The sequence below is a fragment of the Battus philenor genome, unplaced genomic scaffold (assembly GCF_028537555.1).
Source record: "Battus philenor isolate CCGP_79_NKW_IND1 unplaced genomic scaffold, ilBatPhil1.0.hap1 SCAF_27, whole genome shotgun sequence".
Taxonomy (NCBI): domain Eukaryota; kingdom Metazoa; phylum Arthropoda; class Insecta; order Lepidoptera; family Papilionidae; genus Battus; species Battus philenor.
Window position 1 is genome coordinate 3226441 of NW_027181690.1, and position 22743 is coordinate 3249183.

At 34.8% G+C, this 22743-nt stretch overlaps 1 protein-coding gene across 1 annotated transcript; it reads right to left on the bottom strand.

Moving 5' to 3' along the window:
• Positions 1–759: 759 nt before the first annotated feature.
• LOC137925553 (protein 4.1 homolog) lies at positions 760–16432 on the bottom strand. The gene is made up of 8 exons (XM_068769012.1): positions 16215–16432; positions 6462–6592; positions 6184–6331; positions 5020–5136; positions 3431–3611; positions 2812–2964; positions 1711–1896; positions 760–1221 (listed from the first exon to the last, which is right to left on the bottom strand). Exons 2-8 carry the CDS (start codon positions 6585–6587, stop codon positions 1095–1097), a joined length of 1038 nt encoding a protein of 345 aa, XP_068625113.1. The 5' UTR covers positions 6588–6592; positions 16215–16432; the 3' UTR covers positions 760–1094.
• Between the last annotated feature and the right edge of the window lie 6311 nt (positions 16433–22743).

Here is a 22743-nt window from a genome sequence, read left to right on the forward strand (position 1 = left end):
AACGAAACTCCGAGCATAGCCCTCTTCATTGCTCTATGGGTGACCATTACCACGACCACGACTTGGATCTGTATGTCATCACCATCATCATATCTAGTTCTATATCTCTAGCGGACCTTGACCATGAATTTCCCGCAACGTGATGTCATCACTCCATCTTTTGGCCAGTCTACCTCTTGTTATTTTCTTTTAAAAAGGAATCCAGTTTGTAGTAATTAGTGACAACCTATCGTCTTTTGACCCCACCTTCGCTTTTGTACTTGTACAACAATATCCTTGTATTAAGTTCTTTTAATTTTCTGTTTAATTCAGAAATCTTCTTTCGATTTTTCTTTTTACTTTTCTTCTTATAAGACCTGATTTTATTTGAATTAGTTTTTGTAATACAATTAGAATAAAACCTGTTTAGTTTCCGATGTACGAGATTTTTTTGCGTGTGATATAAAATATTTTACAATTAAATAACTTAGTAAATGTAATAACATTTTTAACTTATGTTTTTTATTGTTATTATATAGCTATCTTTATTTCTATTTCTTTAGTACCGTAGATGAGTCCCCTTTTCGGGTAAAAACCTCCACAAGCTTTTTCCCGACTTTCTATACATATTCTCTCTCTCTCTCTCTCTCTCTCTCTACATATATATTTATATATATGTAGAGAGAGAGAGAGTTATATGTTTCATAGGTGTTTATCAAAGCCTTTTCAAAATAATGCATATTAGTTTCATTGTAGAAATTTTAAATGTCTTTCGTTCTTTCTTCTTTCTTTTATTTATATTATTACCCAAATGAGATTATTTACATTGATTACTTGTTTATGTTGTGAGAAGAATGTTCACCAGAGTTCAATTTCATACAAACCATGGAACTAACCTGTAGGCAACCTTCAAATTAAAGCTACGAGGTTTCAAACGCATTAATATCTGAGAAGATTAAATAACAAAGTCAGTTCTTTATCCAGATGGATTTCTTGGTTCATATCTTTTTCTCTCTAGTTAATAAACTACTTCTTCTACTTCATTCTCCCAATAAAGATGCCTTTTGAAACTATATTTAATTTGATTGTGAAACTATTCATGTGGTGAGCGTTGGTCAGGCCACGAGTTCTGGGGGCCCACGCTCGGCCCTCAATTGCCGCAGCGTTCGACGACAACTGATACGGCGCGAGCCCAAACGTGGGAACCCGGATATTCGTTCCACCTTCACCGGACCCTCCCGCCTGAGGAACACAAACATAATTATTTAGGAAATAAAAGTATCTATTCCTTATCATCATGTCAGCCTATAGATGCCCATTGTGGTAAGCCTCCCATAGAGACCGCTACAATGACCGGTCTTATTCTGCTCTTGACCTTGATTATGACGTCAGTCTATCACGACCACTGCAACGTCATTACTGAATACTGCGAGGAGGTCACAAATAAAGTTATAAATATGAACAACACCTAAGGTCAGATAATAGTTATAAATAGCTGTGATATATACAAATATTTGTATGTTTTGTACACGGTATACGCCCACTATTTATAACGGTAACTGCTCATCACATCATCATCACACCTTTTCCATACTATAGTGGTCTGTAAGAGATTGCCTAGTATGATAAGACCGCCCCTTGCACTCTTTTGTTTATCATTATGAAACTATTTAAATGTATCCTAGCGTGTACAATAAAGATTATTAAATAAAAAAAAAAATGAAAACTTACCTAAAGAACATGTGGTGTTCAACACTGCTCCTCCACAGCTTCTTGCAAGCTCTGGTTGAAGGCAAGTGGAAGCTCAGGTGCGTTTCAAACTCCTCGAACTCACTGGCTCGCAGCTTCAGGGTGAAGACTCGTTTGTTGTAGCTTATCTTGATTATCATCGTCCAGGGGAATCTGTTCATCAGTACCCTGGAAGGAGACGATGGTGGTTTGCTGATCTATCATAACAAGGCGGATAACATGGTCGTTTTAAAACGACTATATATTGTATATTACTTGGATACATGAGAAAAATGCCATTAGACCTAAAAACTCTAAAAGAGAACAGTGCCGTAAAAAAATTACAATACATTGTATTGTATATACAGGATGATAAGAAATAAATAGTAGCGGTTTTAAGGACAGTGTATAATCTTGTCTATGGGTATTTGCAACTAGCGTACCACAAACTATATTAAGCCTTTTACACCGGTCTTCAGCGGTGTGTATTGCTTCGGCTATGGTATTATACGTGGCTTAAACGACCTGGTCCAGATCGTCAAAAGAAGCTGAATGAAGACCGGTTGCTACCTGTCCTTTTGGAATTTATGGACAGGAATATGCCTAGTGGATTTTCTACAGCAGGAATGATAAATATAGGGTTGCCAAGCTAATGAAAAAAGTGTGAATATTTAAAATACAAAATTGTTTTATTCAAGTCGCTTTACGTGGAGTTTTAAATCGAAAATTATTTTAACATTATAAGTAGTTAGCTACCAACCGGAAACTAAACGGTTGATGTTTTTAAATGAAATGTAATAATATTTGATGTATACATTATAATATTAACGATGAAAATGAGTCAACAAACCAATTTTTACACTATTCGACTATTTAAGAACTCTTGAATGCTATAATAAGATTTGTTGAATAATGTACTTTTAATTTTAGATTTAAAACTGATAAAAGAAGATAAAAGAAGTCTAAGATATTTTTCGGAACTTTATTATATATGCGTACACTCAGACCCATGAAGGATTTGCTGTTGACTTTATTTTTATTTCTTTTTATGAATTTAAATTTAGAATCTTTATTTTTTTTTGTGTATAACATAAGAAACCTCACCCGTCTCGAAGCACGGAGACTCCACGCGAACACACCGCGAGTGTGATGTCCACATCCTCGGAATCCTTCGCCTGGTGCAACTCAGCTCCGTATAGAGCCAACTTCTTAGCGTTCTCGAGGTAGTTCAACTCAGCTTCTGCTGGTGTTTGACCTCTGGAATAATTCAAATGATCATCGAATCATCACCACCAACATTCTCCCATCATCTTTCATAACATCTTTTAAATATTTTTTTTGAAGGATTCTCTGTATTGCCTACTGTGGATGCTCTACTATAGATAGTCCTATGAACACAGGCAAAAAATTACCTGCCTTTCTAATGTTCGAGAGTTTTAAATGACAATTGCACCTTACTTTTTGATCATACACTAAAACTTAACAGGACTCAAAACAGCACTAGACAGATACAAGAATGAAAAGTTAATAACAGCTATTTATGTGAAACCAGAAAATGGAAATACTTTTTTATATTTAAGTAAAGTATCACTCCTTCTAGGACAGTAAGGGGAGAGTACTTTTTTAATGGACTCAAAATAAAGTATGGTTGTGATGGTATGGATACAACCTATTTTAAAGAAGATATAATTTTAACAAGCAGATATAAAAGCTACTCAATTACTTATGTTTCCTATACAGCTCGTCGACCTTGTTCTTCAGATCCTCGGTGAGTGCAAGCGAGGGCGTAGGCCTATGCGCCGTTAACTGGGCGAACGTGACTGCACCCTCCCGGTCTCCCAGCTCCGCCTGGAGCACGTATGAAGTCAGCAGGGCGTGAGTTATGGATGAGCACGTCAGCCGACCTGCGAGGAGTTTGAGGTTAAGTACATCTGCCACCCACCCACAGATCATAACAAGATCATCTGCGCGTCGGGCCATGATCACTACTCTAGAATCTCAAGGCACCTGCGTCCTTCTCCACTTTCATCATCAGCCATAAGACCTTCACTACTGACATAGGCTTTTGCATTGATTTCCAATAAGACCGGTTGAAAGCAACCCGCATCTAGAGTCAGCTGTCTGCTTATTTTAACTTATCAAAAAAATTAATAGTTTCATAATAAATATGTTTTAATGAAGCTCTCAAACGTGTTTATTGCCGTAAACGCATGCGACTGTAATTTTATAAATCCGTTTTTAGTTGAGAATAAAAAGAATATTCCTACCAAGTTTAAACTCTCTTCCACCTATGGTTCCAGAGGTATCGTTCAAACATATATATGTGGAAATCATTTGGAGTGAATGGTAACAGACATAAAACCTTTAAAAGTGTGAAAGTCTAGCACATTAGCTAGCAAAGAGGTTTTTTTTTATGACCCCCGCTATTGGGGGCCCCCCGTACCCCTATTTATGGGGGATGGAATAGGGACTTTATTAGCATTTAATTTACTTAAATATTTTATTTTCATTCTCTTCTCGCTCATTCTTCACATAATCTTTCATTCTGTTCTTTTATACCACAATTCTGCTTTCTTTCCCTTTTGCTCTGTTTAACCATTCTTTCATCCTCTTTTCATTTTACATTATCTTAATTTCTAGTTTTGTTGTATCACATTTTTATCTTTATCTTTATCACAGTTTAAAATTATTTATTTTTACATATCTTTTTTGTTTTTGTTTGTTGATGCCTAACTTTAATTTTTTTCTATTGCATATTGTATAATTCTTTTGCAATAACTGAGGAATTCTTTCATGGTTTCTTTTCAGCAAAGAGGTTTAAAGTGTATATGAAATTATCAATCTAAAATAAGTTACATTATTTTTTTTTCTATTGGTATACAACAGACCATTAATTTGGCAGTACAAAACCTGCAGCGACAGATAATAAACGATAACTAATTTTAATATGTAGTTATTTGGATATCAAAAGCGCTTTGTTTGTTTTTACAATATTATAATTACGTTATTATTTCTGTGACCATTATTTTTTTGATAAAGTTTACCATATATTTATTGACAGCAAATATGATATATATTCACGTCTACAACATTTTGACTTCTCTAATTGGAACAATTTTTGTGGTCGTAGTGTTTTCGTGTAAATCAATCAAAGGTCACCTAAGCTGGCTCCGGGAACAACAATGTGATAATCCTATCATTAGTTGAATCTTCATGAAGTTGATGTTAAATAAGTTATATGAGCCAATAGCAATATCGGAACTAGGAGACTACCATGTTGGTGTTATTTGGGTGCTCTTCACCATAGCCTACCTTCCTTCAAGTCGCGGCGCACCGCCAATCCCAGCTGGTACCTGGTGTTATCGTCTTTCAGCTCCGATGGCTCTGGTGGGTAGAACTTCACCACAAAACGCACCTCCCATGGCTCATCTGAAAGTTGAACGGCATAATGATAAAAATAAATAAAATGATAAACAAAGAAATCGAATAGAACACTGTAAAATAGTGAGAAATATGTGCGATGGATAGGAGGCGATGTGAGAATGAATTGTAAATAAAAGACGCGAGAGTGAATGAATTAATGAAGGATGCAAGAAGAGAGAGGGGAAAATGGAAAAGATGGATATAAGAAGGAGAATGCAAAATGTCAGTGTGTGATAGAGGAACGAGAGGCCCCTAAAAAAGGGAGCCAATATAAAAAAAGTAGTTATAAAAACCTCTTTGACTGTACCCTTTGTAACCAGTTAGTTTTGAAGACATTAAAAAAAGAAACAAATATTGTGGTTTTTCATCATTTTAAAGCCACACATCTTTACGAGTCATTAAAGAATAAGATGGTTTAAGTTTGTCATGATGACGATAAAGTTTTCTTTATGAGGCTGAATAAGCATCGTTATCCGCGAAAAATGAGAATTTTTATTTATACTTACGCGCTTGTCGGGAATCGATTCAGCTCCTTGTCCCAAAAAAAATTGCCACCCTCGATCATTCTAGATAGAAATGGTGCTGGAGTTTTTTCTTGCACTTTTCCCTGCGTTAACTAAGTGATACTTATGATAGCCAGGAAATGGCAACCAACCAGGTCGAGGTTCAGCCATCTCGCGCATCCTTGAATGGGAATGCTTAACGGTATTGAGTGACAGCCCTGGGGGCCCTTATTCATAGTCACTCCCTGGAGCATCCGCCTGAGAGATATAACTATATATGACAGATATAACTCAGCGACCTCCCAATCAAGGGAAACTGTACTACAAAGCGGCCCGAGTCAATGATCCCCAGAGAGCCATCGAGTTTCGCTACCTTAAAAGAGGTTTTAGCTAAGCGCCCTTTGCGTCATTCGCCCTTGAATCAGCGAAATCGGCAATTGCCATTTGGGCAGCTATATAAGACGCATAAAAAAATTTCGATTCTACGTTATGTTTACAGACCTCAAAGTAAACATAAAGAAGTAAATAGTATATTTGGAGAATTACTTACTTCTAAAAGTCTTGGAGAGACGCCTTCCCAGGTCCACCCAAGTCCTGGAGTCTCCACGCTGCGTATGCAGTAGCCCAAAGAAGTCCTTCTCTGTTAAGTCTAGGTTATCGCACACTTGGTCTAGCAGATCTGATCCTCGAGCTTTCCTCTGGAAGTGACCACATGTTAATTAGTGTATGGTACACCGTACATAAAAATGATTGGTTTTCTTTTTTAAAAATGGGTTTTAATTAAGTCCTGTAATAGACCGAATATCACTTATGAAATTTGGTACATACGTCAACATCCACGCTGATATGCTCTTCATCCATTAGCTCGACGCGCACTCGTTTGCTACCACGGCGTGCCATGCCTTCATCTGAGGTAGACCCCGAGCCTGCCAGGCGCCGTAGGCTCTCACGCATTATACCTGTATATCAGAACATCGTGGACATAAAGCCTGACAACAGTTTTTTTATGAACTCTACACCCCTATCTAGTTTTGGACAGAGATTTACATTTTTAATATGCTATTTATTTCCTTATTTTATAATCATCATCATTTTTGTTCACTGCAAGATTTAAAATGTTTTATTTATATTTTATTACTATCTTCATATTTTGTTATTTTTTGGTAATGTTTTTTTTAATCACGTCCTGAACTATAGCTCTGCAGTGTTTTAGAAACGCAGGTCTATCTTTATCGACATTTATTAGTGAGGCGATACTGTCCTCATTAATATTTTTCTTACAACAGTTCTCTACTATCATAGCATAGAGTGAATTCTAATTCAAAAATTTATACGCGATTAGCGGCCGGATAGCCCAGGAGAGTTAGGTTAGGTTACGAGAGTTAGGTTAGGTTAGATGTTACCGCTCGAGCACGTATCTGCTCTTCCTTCAAAGAAATATACGCGTTTAGTGGATAAAAGTGATTTACCAACAGAGAACGCTGGAATGGAAATTGATTGATCAAGATGGTGTATTCATATATGTGCAAAGAGTATTTGCAATTTACACGATTCTAATACAATGGCAGCGATCAGATCACTGATGACGTTCGAATTTCAATTCAAACGCACAAGAGTGATTTAACAAAAGTTAAGTGTTCTTAGTGGCCAGCAATACATAACCAGAACGCTATATTTTTTAAAACATGATGGATTTCAACTCTTATTGACATCAAATTGAATTTAAAACAACAATACAAGAATGAGTCACTAGCAAAAGTACCCTCACATAACCACTTAATGATGAAAATGAATGATGAAAAATGATTGCTAACACAACGATGATACAAATATATGAAGTTACTTTTGAAGAAGAACAAACAAGGAGCGGATGTTGAAAAGAGGGTCAACAGACCTTTACAGTTACCGGTAATCAGTCGCGCGTCACCGAGAAGTTCAATCGATACGGTTCAACTGTTAAATCAACTTCGATTGCTTTATTACATTCATCTAAGGAGAAATTTTTGTTAAGTTTAAATTAAAGAGTTGGTATAAACGTAACAAAATTAAGACCAAGTGAAAACAATAATACAAAATGAAACTGCATGTAGCGACTTCTCACGGACTGGATTATATCGACGATCTACGTAGTGCAGCAATTCGTTTCTAAGCATTAGGAAAGAACTTTCAAAAAACGAATGCAGGGCAATGCCAAACCAATAGACCTTGATTGAATCAGATCACACGGTTCCCATCAAAAGTTTAACAGATGCTGGAGTGGGCTTACGTAAACTGGCTCTTTGCCCACGACTATATTCCACTACTATCGGCTCTCGAACTAGAACATATCTCACTGTTTATGAATTTATATATTAAGAATACTTTTGTACATAAGAAATTAATTTCTACCATCGAAATATAAAATGTCTTAGGACACTGGTCCTATTCTTCGGCGTCTTCTATCGACTCTGGTTATATTTTTAGTTGTGTATTTAACAGAATACAAACTTTATTATACATTAAAGGTCTACATAAAGAGTGAAAATAAAATACCCCCTATAACGCGAACGAATGATCCCGTATCACGCGTTATTTATAAATGATCTACATATAACTAAAGAATTGTGTCACGAATAAATTATGCGTTTTATTACAATAAAACTGAGAAAGTATACAGCAAAAACTTATTTTTTTAAATTTAACTTTCATTATCATGTTAGATAGGCACCCGTTACAAAGCTACCTCAAAGATGGCTTCGATGATCGGTAATGAGGGGCCCGTATCTGAGCCCGCGGCTTTGACTACATCGCCGGTCCTCCTATTAGAAGACCCAAATGACCGCAAACGACCCAGGCTTAGAGTCACCACTAGAGAACCTTTCGGCCCTAACAAAGTTAAATCTATAGGTGAAGACATACATCTAGTAACGTACGTCCTGTAGCTGCAATGATGATGATATATCGATTAATATCAAAGAGAAGTCCTAGCTGTGAAAACATACAAATCTAAAGTAAAACCAATCACAAAGAGCTACAACCAGAGATTTTGAAGTCGTATATGCGAGTTTATAGCGAGTTCCGCTAGTAAGGGTGAACAGTAAACGGCCTGGCATGTCGTCAATCGCACGTATATCTTTATATCCAGCTATTCTTGCAAGTTATGACCGTTACTTAGTTCACGGAGAACCTAATTTCAAATGCCAAATGACCATTCGAATTTAGAACTGCGTTATTTTGTAACGTAGTTGTTTGTAAAGGTATGTTATATATGTATACCTTTACAAATAACATAATTAAAATATAATTACAGTTTTTAAAATGTGAGTTAAAAATAATTTTGGTGACGTCGCTTTTGAACAACAAAGGCAAACGTACCGCCTTCTTCTATCGAGACTTGTTAACAAACTACCTACAAACTTGCGGGTTAGTTTAACCCATGGATGCACAGACCGCGGACCGTTGGTCAAATACTGGTGGCCCGCCGACAGCAAAAATAATACTCTCGTACATTTGAAAAATATTTAATTCTATTCCAGAATAAAACCCAAAAAAATTAATTACCTATACTTCTGGCGACCGACCTAGTCTTAACAAGTCTGTGCAACCATGCTTTAACCCAACATAAGTTTAGACTCAAACTTAATTACTAACTATACATATACCCATACTCCTAGTTCCACTGCAATCAGACTTATTCTTTTTTACTCCATGCCGTAGTGATAGTATATGTATGTATATAAATATATATATATATATATATATATATATATATATATATATGTATATTTATATATATACATACAAACAGGTGTTAGGATCTGTTTACCCTACATTAATTAACTAAATAGGCAACACAAGACAACAACAGAGACTATTTTCGTAAATGAACATCTTTTCTATAGTATTTTTTCACAATAACTAACATCTATATCTCCAATAAGACTTACAAATATTGATCTACCCACAGCAAATAATTTTTAACGATAAAGTGTTTATATGATTCATTCACTTAGAATTTTATTAACAAACGAGAGGTTTTACAACGCGATCTCGTAAAAAAATTCTATTTTGGTTACTTTAGTGTAATTTTCCGGAACGATCTTTCGGAAGTGGCTATGAAACAGACATGCAATCAATCTACGGTCTGCAACAAGACGCTGTTTATTTTGATTTACATTTTATGTTCTGTTAGTAAATTTAAAACAGGATGATTGGTTGCAGCTGTAAAAGGTTATTGTGGCGAATGTATACTTCATTTGCTGTAAATAAATATATAGTGTGTATAGTGTGTTGATAGATATACAGATCTATCAAAAGATAAAAGGTTTCAGAAATAATGAGTAACCTAAATTTAAAATAGTAAGGAAAGCGGAAAACAGTTCTTGGAGACTTTGTACTAATGGAAATTATTGGCCTGTTGCATTATAATAGAATAAATAAATTAATGTAACATATTCCGAAGTCATCTGTTTATACAGGGATGAATGTAAATGGCTGTGTAGTTAGCTATACATTATTTCTTTAATCACCATGTCCACTAAAATTTATAAAGGTTGTATTACCATAACAATCAACCTATATCTGTCAAACTACTGTACTGTACATTAAAGTCTTTATATCGGCTCGCTTACTTTAACACGTCTACACACCGCAACGGTCTACAACACAATGAGTCCTCCCCACTACTATTGTTTCTGAAAATGTTTTCCCTGTTCACCTACAGTCTTTAACAGCTTCATCGGAGTTAAGCTCACGTTACGGAACGATTCGTGAACTTCAAAAAAATGTACTAGATAGACGTACTCCTGTAAGAACTATTTACTAGATTATTTATCCGTTAATTCATTTCTTCTTCTTTCTCTTTCTCTTTATTCTTTCTGTCAAAACTTATCTAATATATTTATTATATATTATTTGAAACTCACACGAAGGTTCTACACGTGTATAGAGTTATGTGTGTTTAGCTTGTGATGGCATCGTAGACCACTCGGAATTTTAAGGAAAGGTACTGATCGCCAATGTTTTTCGCGGCTTCAGGGGGCGGGACATCGCCACCGGAAACGGTTCAGATAGTATGATGTGTGATAACTGACTCTGTTGTGTCGAAGGTGATTTTGTGTGCGATTTAACGCAAGTAGTGTGGATGTTGGTGTAGTGGACGCAGCGTTTGCAGTTGTGTGATAGTCTTTCCCAGCAGCGGATTGCGTTATTTTTAGTCCAAGACGACAGATGGAATTAGTCATAATCACTACAACTGCGACATTTTGTTTCTAAAGAGATACATAGTCTTACAATAATTTGGTTTTAAGTTATCAATATAAGGGTCGGGTTAACCGCAATTGTAAGCCGATATGTGGACAGTATTTTGTAAAGCAGTGATAGCTCAGTGGTTACAACAATTGCAAACGTTTTCTTATAACTTGTTCTTGTCTTGTCGTTACAGGGGCTCAGTAAACGTGGCCTTCACCCATGGTGAAGCTAAGAATGCTTCGAGCTTGCAGAGGGAGAGGAGTGTCGGTATTACGATGTGCTGCTCTTCCTACCAAGGGGAAATGAGAGGGATGCGAATAATCCTCCACGATCCAGCTAGAGCTCATAGGCGAAACCAAATACCAGAAAAGCCGCAGAGAGGGTAGTCGCTCTTTGCTCCTCTTGACATCTAAGTGATGCACTAGAAGAAGGTCGTAGGTAACGTTAGATAAAGCAAGAAAGTAAGGTAACCTTAAGGCGTAACGTTAACCCCTAAGGCTGTTCAAATTAAAATTAACAAATTAACGACCCTGTGTTTACTGCTGTAACTTATAAATTTTTATAAGTGAGATAGTACGTACTCATTAGCAGCCATTTATGTTTTTTAAAATGAAAAATACCATTTTCGCAACACCATGTTCGCTGTCGTCACTTCTACAGATGCGATAGTTGGACTGAAAAGCGACTATTCGTGCTTTTTAAATGCAAAATTATAAATTTACGACATTGTGTTTGCTGTTAACACTTTTATTAATAAGAAAGTGCTACTCATTAGCTGTTATTCATAATGTTTGAATTCAAAATTTATTATTTGCGATACTGTGATTACTGTAATGACTTTCACATATAAAATAATTCTACTCATTCCCCGCCATTCAAGCTTTTTTAATACAAAATTCAGATACAAGCTTTTTCATACTAAAATTCCACATTTTCAACACTGTTTGCTGTCGACACTTTTATGAACAAGATTATTTGACTCTTTGATCGTGCTACAGCATTATTCTATACAAAATTTTAAATTTGCAGCACTGTGTTTGCTGACGTCACTTTTATGAACTAGACACATCGAATCTTTGGACGCGTTCCAGTTTTTTTAATTCAAAATATGCAACTATGTGTTTCCTGTGGACACTGTAAACAATAGCATTGTTCGTGTCGTTCTGAAGTTTGATTATATTTAAGGATATGCTTATAAACTGACCGTAGAGGTCGTTTGTTAATTGAGGTCTCTACGTGATTATTATTACGGGACCTCAACACATGACTCATATCCGGGAATGTTGCTCGTTCGGTTCGTAGAAGATCAACAGGTATTGACTTTTATTTTATTTTGCATACAGTTTTTGGCTCAGAATATTTAAAAAGATATTAACATAACATTCTTTATGTTGCATAACAACGACAACTATAGCATAACAACTTAGTTTTTTATTTAGAAGCTCGAAGCTTTATTTTAAATCTGGAATGTAGATCCGGTCGTTTGAGCCTTGAGGTTCTTGTGTACCACGAACCAGTATACACAGTATTCCTGCCAACCCACTAGGTGGACTAACGACGTAGTCTAGATCGCCAAATGCTAAAAGTTTTGCTAATACTTTTATTGTAAGAACAGCCAAGAAATGGAACAACTTACCGACGTTGTTGTTTTCAGCTAGCTATAACTTCTTCTTCTAAGAAGAAGAAGCTATAACTTCTGCTAAGTCTTCAAGTCAAGAGTGAATAGGCATCTTCTAGGCGAGCATGTACCCTCATAGACCTATACATCGCTTAACATCAGATGAGTCAGAGGTCAAATGCTTTGTTCGCTTTCTTCTCTTTATCGTCGTGATGATCTTTGGGGGGAGCCTAGGCCTTTTTACAGACGTCTATTGGCCGTCATGATGATGAAATTAAAAAACTACAGTAGTCTATTGATATATTTTTATTATTATAGTTCGGAAATGAATTGCTATAACTACTCAAATGGTAAAATGTAAATAAAATCGAAGTTTTAGTCAAAACTGTTATAATGTAGCAAACTGTATTCTGAGAAAGAAGCTGGGGTAAGAAAGGTGATGCACGGGAGATGATATAAAGAAAGACAGAGATTTAGTAGAACGGAAGGAAATTGTTATAGAAGATAATGTGAAGGATAAATAAGAAATTAAAATAAAAGAATAAAATAAAAAAAATACCGAGTTGTAACGTCCCTGTCTGACTCTAACTGTACTCCTCACATGGTGAACGAGAGATTCCCAAAAATGGAGGGCATATAATAAAACTATTCAAATTAAACTATCATGGCGGTGTCTTCCGGTTCCGATATCGCTCTTGGTTAACGCGTGTCTTATTTTTCTTAACTTTTTTAACATCAGCTTAACTTAATGAAGATGCATCTAATAACTGGATTCTTATTATAGTCGCCACCATTTTTATTATTATATTTCATTTATGGTCATGTACAGTAATCACTTATGAAGAATAATTCCAGAAGACTAGAATGAGATAGAAAATAAAACCAAATACGACGCAAGGAAGAGATAAACATAATTGGCATACCTTCAACTTGTTTATAGGTAGGTATGTATTGACCTTAATCACTTAAATGCAAAAGATGGTCTTATCGGGTCACGTAAGGCAGATTGGTAGTACGGGTCGGTCTATTAAGAAATTGAATCCCGGTGGGACGATGGGGGAAGCCGCAAGTTGTTTTAGATAGACAACGTGACCCGAATAAATTAGTTTAATTTGAAACGTGCAAACCTTTTCCTCGATTATAAATTTGTATTTCTCGATATGTAGAAGGTGATTCATTGACTAATTTAGAAAATGCACAACAAAAACGCTTTCTTTTTTTGTGGTAACTGCTATTGAGGATCTCTCGTTCCATCTCCTATTTTCTTGGGGCAATAACTTTTTCAGTTCTCTTTTTATTTTACAGTTTCCTTTCTCTTCTTTCGCTCACCTTCCATCCTATCCTCAGTCACGACAGTCTAGGTCTATTTTATTGTTACAATGAATTACATTTTTACTTAGATTATTTATGTATACATTTCTACAGTCTTATCTACAATTTCTTTCGTTTAGTAAACACGTGCATTTAAAGGCGTAAACAATTTTAAATTTTGTTCTCTTCAGGCGTGTAAGACTTTTACAACATTTATAATAAAGTCAGGTTAAAATTCTTTTCGTAAATAGTACGTATAATCATCATAATTTCAACCTAGGACGTCTATTGCTAAACATGTGCCTCGTTTATAGATTTCCAAAAGGACCGGTGGAAACGGCTTTAATGTTGATAAAAAAAATCTTTGGTTGTACTATTTGTACCTGGTTGGTATTGACGACATTAAAAAGTATAATTTAAAAAAGGAAACAAATAAGTAAAATTTTATTTCGAAATAGTTTTTATTTGTTTTTTTTTTAATGTCAAAATCAGTGAATCAAATGAATGCATCGCAAGCTGTAAAAATAATTTGTTACGTTTGTATGTATGTATGCATGACTCTATAAAACTTTAAAAAAACGGAAAACCATGGAGAAAAATTGTAGTAAAACGAGGAAAATGATACGAAGAAGTAATTAAAAGATTGCTGTCAAACAATTTTTAATGAGAAGTCAAATTTATTCTAAATTCGAAATATCGAGATCGCCGGAACCCTTACTAAAAATCATTTCTTTGGTACGGGATTAGTTATATTTGTGGGTTACCATTATTCATTTTAAGATAAGAAAACATTAAAAAAACTTCTTTTTCTTAGCAATATTTTTTTTTAAATAATAAAGGTTTTCAATCTAAGTTCCGGGTGGAAGTATAGATTTAAAACGTACTTTTATTTTAAAAAATAATTTCAAATAAAGAAAGATTTTGCTGTTTCTTAAAAATTGCGTGTAGTCACGTATTATGCGACTCATTTTTATTAATACAGATAAAAGCATAAGATGTTTTCTTTGAAAGGTCAAGAAATCAAATAACACTGATAAATAGTGTTGCTTTAAAAACAAAGAAGCGACTTTACTTCGTATTTATAATTTTTTATATTAATTATGCGATGTTATGTTATTGCAAATGCATAATATTATTTTACAATACCATACATTCACTTTGAGGGAGGACGTCCTAGGTTAATTTGCCGGTCTGAGGTCTCAATTACAGCCTAGCTTTTTTAAGGTCCCAACGGCCATCTGTTCTGTATGCTATGGGTGTACTGACTGAGGCCTATGCAGTAGACGTCTTACAGCGTCTTACACGTGGGATTCTATTGTACAATTCCTAGTCACTATTTGTATGGACGATCCTGAGGGGAAATCTAATCAGGAATGAGGAGATCCGTATACGAGCAAAAGTAACTTAGATAGCCCAGCGGATTAGCAAGTTGAAGTAGAAGTGGGAAGACCACATATCGTATAGAGCTGATGGTTGCTGCGGCCTTAAGGTTCTAGACCACCGTCAGGCAATCGCAGCGTATGAAGTCCATCTAAATGGTGCACAGATGAACTTGTTAGGATCGTCGAAGACGTTAGAACCAGGCAACTTCCAACCGGTCCTTTTGTAAATCTATGGAGGGGGCCTATGTCCAACAGTGGGCGTCCTATAGCGGAAACGATGTTGATGACACAGTCATCAGGAAATTTGAACATTCCATGACATTAAAATTGTTTTCACACTAAAGTTTCCACCGCAAATTTTTAAAATGTTGCAAGTACACTTCCAGACAAGAATATCGATTAAGGGATGGAGGAACTCAGCTTAACTGCCTCATCTTCCTTATAATTTTATAACTTTAACTTTTTTCTTGCTATTTACAATTTTGGATTAGTATATTCAGTGTGACTAATATATATTTAGTTTAACATACAGGGACATTGTTTATAGGTGTACAAGTTTCAAAGGAATGAGTAAATAGCTTATTTGTCAACCAATAGCTTTAAAACTTTTACGCCTATTCCCAATCACCATATATAAAGTGATCAATCTGAAATATTTTTATTTTTGATTAAAATGCAACAGGTCCTTGTGGCAGTACACATTTTTCGAAGACAGATAGTAAATTTGAATTTTGAAAACGCTTTTTCTTATTACATAATCGTAACGTTATTTATTATATCTAAAATTTATAAATTTTGAATTTAGATTTACCATTAGACTGTATATTAATTGTATATTTAGTTTATTATATAGTCTATTTATAAAGGCTTAATCAGATCGTAACAGAAATCTTTGTCAAGTTGTTTAAAAAAAAAAACAAGAAAACCATGCGAGTAACTTCGAGCTTATTTGTTTACAATATCTTAACGCAAACCTATCACACAATTTGTGTGTAAGATTTTCTAAACTGTAGCATTAATAATTCAAAACTTCTTTCTCACCTTTAAAAAATTCAATGCAATTTTGTATCAATTTCCCGCCACAATAACTAGTTTCCCCGCTTTGTTTTTTTAATTAAAAAAAGTTAACGATCACTGACACTAATATGTAAGTCCACAACACAATAATGAGTTAAATAATTTTTGTAAATCAATTCAGCTTGATGTCAATAAACTTTAAGACATTTTTAAAATTTTGACGGTCACACAAGCATACTCGTGGAAGGCGAAAGCCAACTAGTTTGGTCACATAACTCCCGTCTCGCATTCGTTAAATTCATTTAATGCGTGAACGGGACGACAAGAACCGTCTCTCGCACGCTAGCTTGAAAAAATTCTTGAGGGCTCTCGCGTTATTCATAATGCTTCATTGAAGTCGTCGGACTCAATATTCCACAGACGTTACCCATTCTCGTTTACAACCAACAATACTTCGCCATTAATGGAACTAATATTAATACAATCGAACCATGGCGCCATTTTGAAACGAATATTAACGAACTGGTTATTTTAAATGCATAATATTATTTTTTTAATTGTTATCTACTGTGTCTATTTATTTTAAATTTGCTCTACAACTGCAAATTATAATACAAATTTACATAGATTTTGTATAACACTACAAATTTAATAATGCCTATAGAAGGCGTAAACAACCCTGGCCTTAATTAGACTAACCTATTTCTGAACGTTAATAAGTGAATAAAACAAAGAATAACATGGCATGATGCTTAAAATGATAATCAAAAAAGATATCGACAGTCTATGTTAAGTTAATTACTCTACATTTTAAACATTAAATTACAGTGATATTATAAAAAAGGAAATAATTTAGGAAATTTTTAAGCATTCTTTGCATTTTCAGTGTTTAAAAATATCTAACTCAATGTAGTAGTATAGTAAGTATTAAATTGATTTTAAGTGTTGCACTATCTAGGAATCGAATGGTATTGCCCCGTGGTCGCCGACCGAGGTTGGTTTTGCGCCGTGGAATATTAAAAACTATTGTTATTGGATGACGGGACTAATTATAAAGAACATTGATTAATATTAAAAGTAAAGTATCATTTAAGTTTTTACTTTGAGACGTAAAACTAAGGACTTTACATTATTTATTTAGTTATTACATTACCTATTCAAGCTTATGAAAAATCGGGGCAAGACAACATTATTTAATGGATATCAGAGTCGTGGAACTATTAAATCGCTTAGCTTTATGCTGCACGGTTCCCATGAGGGGACCTGAGCTTGGATTATACACAATACGCATCTAATACTGGTGACATACGTTCGGACTTATAAAGATAGCAAACTTAAAGCTCGCGGCCTCGGCGACACACGAGCAAACTAGACCATAATGTTACGCGATGATGAATAACGAAGTACTCTTGTTGTTAAGCGGTGGTAGCGCAGCGGTAAAGGTATGAGACTTGAGATTGTAGGTCGCGGGCCCCGTTCCCGGAATACAATCTTAAATAATTCACACTTTGTGCTTTAATTATATAGGATTGCCGCTGCTCACTAACAAGTTTCTAGAAGATGGGCAGCACCGACCTCTGGTACCATAACACTGTAATCGCCATCCTGTCTGCTAAACGTAATGGTTATGGTATATCACCCCATAGATATTTTTGTCTATGGGCTGAAAATGCGATTAACGACTTGTTGTTTCATCATCATTATAATCATATCAGCCGATGGATGCTCTTAAGTAAGTTATTGGACTACCTGCTGGGAAGCGTACTCATGTCTCGTTTACCGAGTCGTGGTCACAGCTTGAAAACCTTTTGGCCCTGACAGCTGTCAGTTCCACAAGCGCTTGGCCCGCCCTCTGTCATTTCAGATGAGTAATTCTTCGTGCTAAGTCGGTGACTTTGGTTCTGCGGACCTTCTCATTTCTACTTAATCTCCTCCGAGCACGGCTCTCTGTCGCTCTTTATTGTTAACGAATACGTCTTAGATCCGTAAGTCATCACCGGGAACACACACTGGTCGAAGACCTTCGTCTTCAGACATTGCGGCTCGTTGTTGTTCAGAAAATATAATTCATTACTTCAATACAATTTAAAATTCATCGTGAGTAATATACAGCCTGATTTGTTATCAATGTAAAAGCTTTAAATGCGGGGGACATTAAGATCATATGGCAGCTAAAATCTTTAAAATTTTTACACTTATTCCAATCACCATGCAAGAAGTGATTTCTCTGTAATAATTATTTTTCTACTGAAATTCAACGAGCCAATAACACCTGGCAGTATAAAGTCTGTGGAAACAGATAATAAACAATAATAAATAATATTGAGTATTCCGAATTATGAAAAGCTTTTTCTTAGTATGTTAACATTACGTTATTATTTCTGAAATTATTGATTAATGGATAGGGTGTACCATACATTGATTTACAGCAAATTAGCTATATATTTATCTGTGTAAAACCTTCGTTTCATTAATCTATTAAAATGTAGTATATTTAATATCCGCGCGTTATTTTTGTTTAGTTCTCTTGATGTAGAGAGCCGAATCATTTCTTGGTTGGATGCTATTGTTTGGCTAATAACACTACTGCCACATCGGAAAGTGTTAGGGCTGAAACGAATTTGCGCGGACGGATGGGCAAACTCTCGAACGTCTTTCTCTGTAACATTACGTATTAAGCGTGCCACTTGGAGGAACCTCCCTAATTGTTTTCAGTTTACAAAGTTCAGGAGATGAAACTATATAGGTAAAACTATATTATGATCAAAGTAAGATGTTCATTTGACCATGAAGATTCTTCAGGAGTAGTGAATAACCATAACAAGAGGTTGCCTATTCTAATTGAAATGAAAAACTATTGTGTGAAGTATACCCTATCAATATTCCATACGGAACCCAATTGCGGAATGTATTTGTCAAAGTAACAAATCTATTTATATTCCAGAGGGAATAATATCATAGGATATTCCCACAGTCGCACGGCGAACAGATTATAGTCCGATTGCACTTTAGTCCAGAGTCAGTCAAGGGGATTATTTTGGCGGCACTCGGGAATCAGTTAGTAAGCAGCAATAAAATATGAAGGTTCAAGTGGCAGCTACAGTTCTAAATATCACTAAACAAAAAAAACATAACAGTAATAGTACATAAGACGGCGAACTCAAAATCTATATATTGTTATGTACTGATGTTCTGACTCGGAATGAAAAACCAATGGTTCACAAGGAGTCTTTTATTCACAAATCAGATGGTCACCCTACTATAACACAAAGTATACATTCACTTAGTCCAAACTTCGCTTCCAAATCGCTTAAGAAATCACTTTCCAAAAAACTTACCAACAACCAAAAGTGACTATTCACTTTATGTTACTAATCGTAGATCTCAATTTTATAACTCAAAAACAACACCGAACTGTCGACATGGGGAGTACACCTATTTATACTACGGATAAGGTTTTAGTAAGTTCGAGATAGTATACGGTAAGAATTTCCGAGAACCGTACACAAAAATCTATAAAGAACTTCAGGGTTACGCGTGTTTACAGCATTCCTTGATTTCCGTGTTTATTGTTTAGATGGTTCTGTAACTCGTGATATTGGTTTGACAAAGATATTTTGAAACGTATATATAACAGTTTTAATAGAGTAGTCGTAAAAAATTGTTTACACAATACGAAGCTGACTTTTCAGAAGTCTCAACGCGAAGTCGTAAAATATTTTTTACGACGCACTGTCCTAATAATTAATTATAAGCGAGTGTTCCAATTGTCTATTAAAATGATCTCTGAGAAAAAATTATTCGACATTTTAACAGACATCGTTAAGATTATTTTATGATTCAACATCATTCTTATTTCAGCCGTAAGGTATGCAAAAATGTATCTTTTCATGCATCTACTCATCATTTTAGCCGGAGGAAGTTCCCTATAGATTACTAATGGTATCAGTTGGAAGCTGGCTACACTGTCCTGTACAACTGTCACTGCCTGGTCTCCGTTCCAGAACCTTAGAGCTTCAGCTGACATCTGTTCTGCATACCATATGGCCTATCCTCCACCAATTGTACTTATCAATTAGCTGAGTAATCATTAATCTTTTAATAATTCTTGTTATAATAAAAACAATGTAATCTTTATGATTAACAGCGTAACAATGTTTTGAGAGATCCGGACGTTCCAGCGGTTCTTTGTTTTCTCGGTTTCTATCTGCACTGTTGCCTTATTAGCTTGAGGAAGCAGGCCGAGGAATACGCTTATCTATTTTTATGAGTCGATAACTTTCGACGTAGAGGGTTCTATATCATAAATTAAATAAAACAAAGAGGTAGTAACTAGCATAGTTGTTACATACAGAACACTTTTACGCAATGTTCATATTGTTATATTGTTTCCGAAGATGCTTACGGTGTTAGTCTAAATGGCATTACAGCATCATTGGAGATGATTTCACGGAACGGAAGGCTCCCTGAACTTAACGTATAATGTACTGGGTCTATCGCATTCCAGTTGCATGATGAGGTTCACATGAAGGTATCAACTGTACACGTGTGAGTGTAAAGAGTGATGAGAGTGCGGCTTGAGATGGCAGCGAAGACCACTCTGTACCGCGCTGTACGCGGCGGGGAGTGCAGGCGGCCGCACCAGAAAGAGTATCGTATTTTGTGACGTGTAATGCTTGATTTTGTTGTATTATATGCGAATATGTGGGCGATATGTCGTTCTTATAGAGAGAAACTTACATAGTTATTTATTCATCGCGGGAATGATAACAAAAAGGGTTTTATGGCACTTGAGTGGTTTGTTTAGCCGACGTATGTCAACGCGGTGCACTTTCTGTGGCTGTTTTTATCGAAATCATTGATGTTATTGTGAATATAGATGTAATTCAGATAGAGGTAAAATCAATAGTAATTGTATGTATCTATATTTATAAATTTGGATATTTTTATTAAATTTTTTAAATGAAAAAAAAAAACAATTTCTATTATAAATGAATCAAGTCTTAATGATTACTGAACATTACTAATTTACGAAATTGTTTCAAACGCTTAGTTTTCATTGTAATACTTTTTGATACACAAGTTTAGTTATGACATATAATTTCCTGTTGCGTAAATAAATAACTACCACGTTGTACACGTGGGAAAAGAATTCGCTATATGAAAAATCTAAATTTTCAAGATTTATTGACGACTACCCTTGAAAATTATCTATCGACATTGTAAATGCAAGAAAATTATAATTCCTTCCGCAAAAATCTAACTCTAACTATATAATACGAGATATTAAACGACTTCACTGATTTCATTATTATTTTTTTTGTTCCCTGTTACTTTTTTAAAACCATCTCATGAAAAAAAGGAAAATTGCACCAAAATTTCAGAAATATACCTATATATTGTATCTATGGGTATTTTACTCGATCGATCGCTTTGTATTTCGCGCGTTTGACAGTTCATGTGCTGCAAATTTACATTGTTGTTTAACAACTACACCAGTCAGTATTTATCATTATTATTTAAAATATTTATTTATTACATATTCAACCCATTAAAACCGTGACCATTCCGAAATATGATATATATTTTTTTTATATTACACTCCTATTACTTCGGGCAGTAAAATTCTATCAGAAAATTTAAAACAGATAATACCCTATATTTAGCATACATAATGTAATTTAATAAATAGTTTTGAGACATATTATATTACCGGTAATTATTACACCTCATTGATTTATTCACATACGGCTTCATTACTTCCTTTGAATTATTCAGAGGGATAATTTGCTGCAGCTGTATTTTACCTTACAATTGTAGTGAGGTGTTTTTTCTCTAATTAATGAACGTAATTACAAACAAAAAACAAACTCTGTTATGAGTTCTTATTGGTACAGGACGCGGTTGGGGCTTCGCAATTTTTAATGCAAGAATCCCTTTGTTTATTTAAATTTCTTTCTAGTTTCAATAGAATTGGGTTCCCGCGTTATTTTAAAGTAAACAAGTGGTCATCATGAGATATCCTAAGTGTTTAATATTCTGAATCAATAAATTGATATATAAAATGCTCTAACTTCAGTAATTACCAGTAACATTCAAAATATCAAAAACGTATGTTCTGATCAGTTATACATATTTAAAAACCATGGTCAAAAATTGATCAAGTTCGGATTATTATACATAAATTACATTTATATTTATAAGAGTTTTTGGTTGCACTGTTTATATTATTAATGATTTTTGTTCGTTTCTTTCAATTTTTATCTGTAATACAAAAATATGTTTATGTAATAAATTTTCTAAAACTTATATCAAAATAGCAAATTTCTGTGTATTTTTAATGCGGTTAGCATCTGTATAAATATTAGTACCATTTAAATGAAACTATTAAAAAGCATGTTTATTTGAAATTGTGTTAAATGGTGGAACTTTTTAATAGAATTAAATAAAAATATTACCTATTAACGGCTTTAGTAAACGAATAAGATTCTAGCCGCTCCTAAGAAAGGGCTTGGATCCAAGCTCATTTACGTCTACTTTGATACTTAATTTA

Coding starts and splice junctions, on each gene's coding strand:
- LOC137925553 (XM_068769012.1), bottom strand. CDS start 6,587: ATGCGTGAGAGCCTACGGCGCCTGGCAGGCTCGGGGTCTACCTCAGAT. Junction 1,897..2,811: donor GTCTCCGTGCTTCGAGACGG/GTGAGGTTTCTT, acceptor GTCTCCTTCCAG/GGTACTGATGAACAGATTCC. Junction 1,222..1,710: donor GAACACCACATGTTCTTTAG/GTAAGTTTTCAT, acceptor TGTGTTCCTCAG/GCGGGAGGGTCCGGTGAAGG.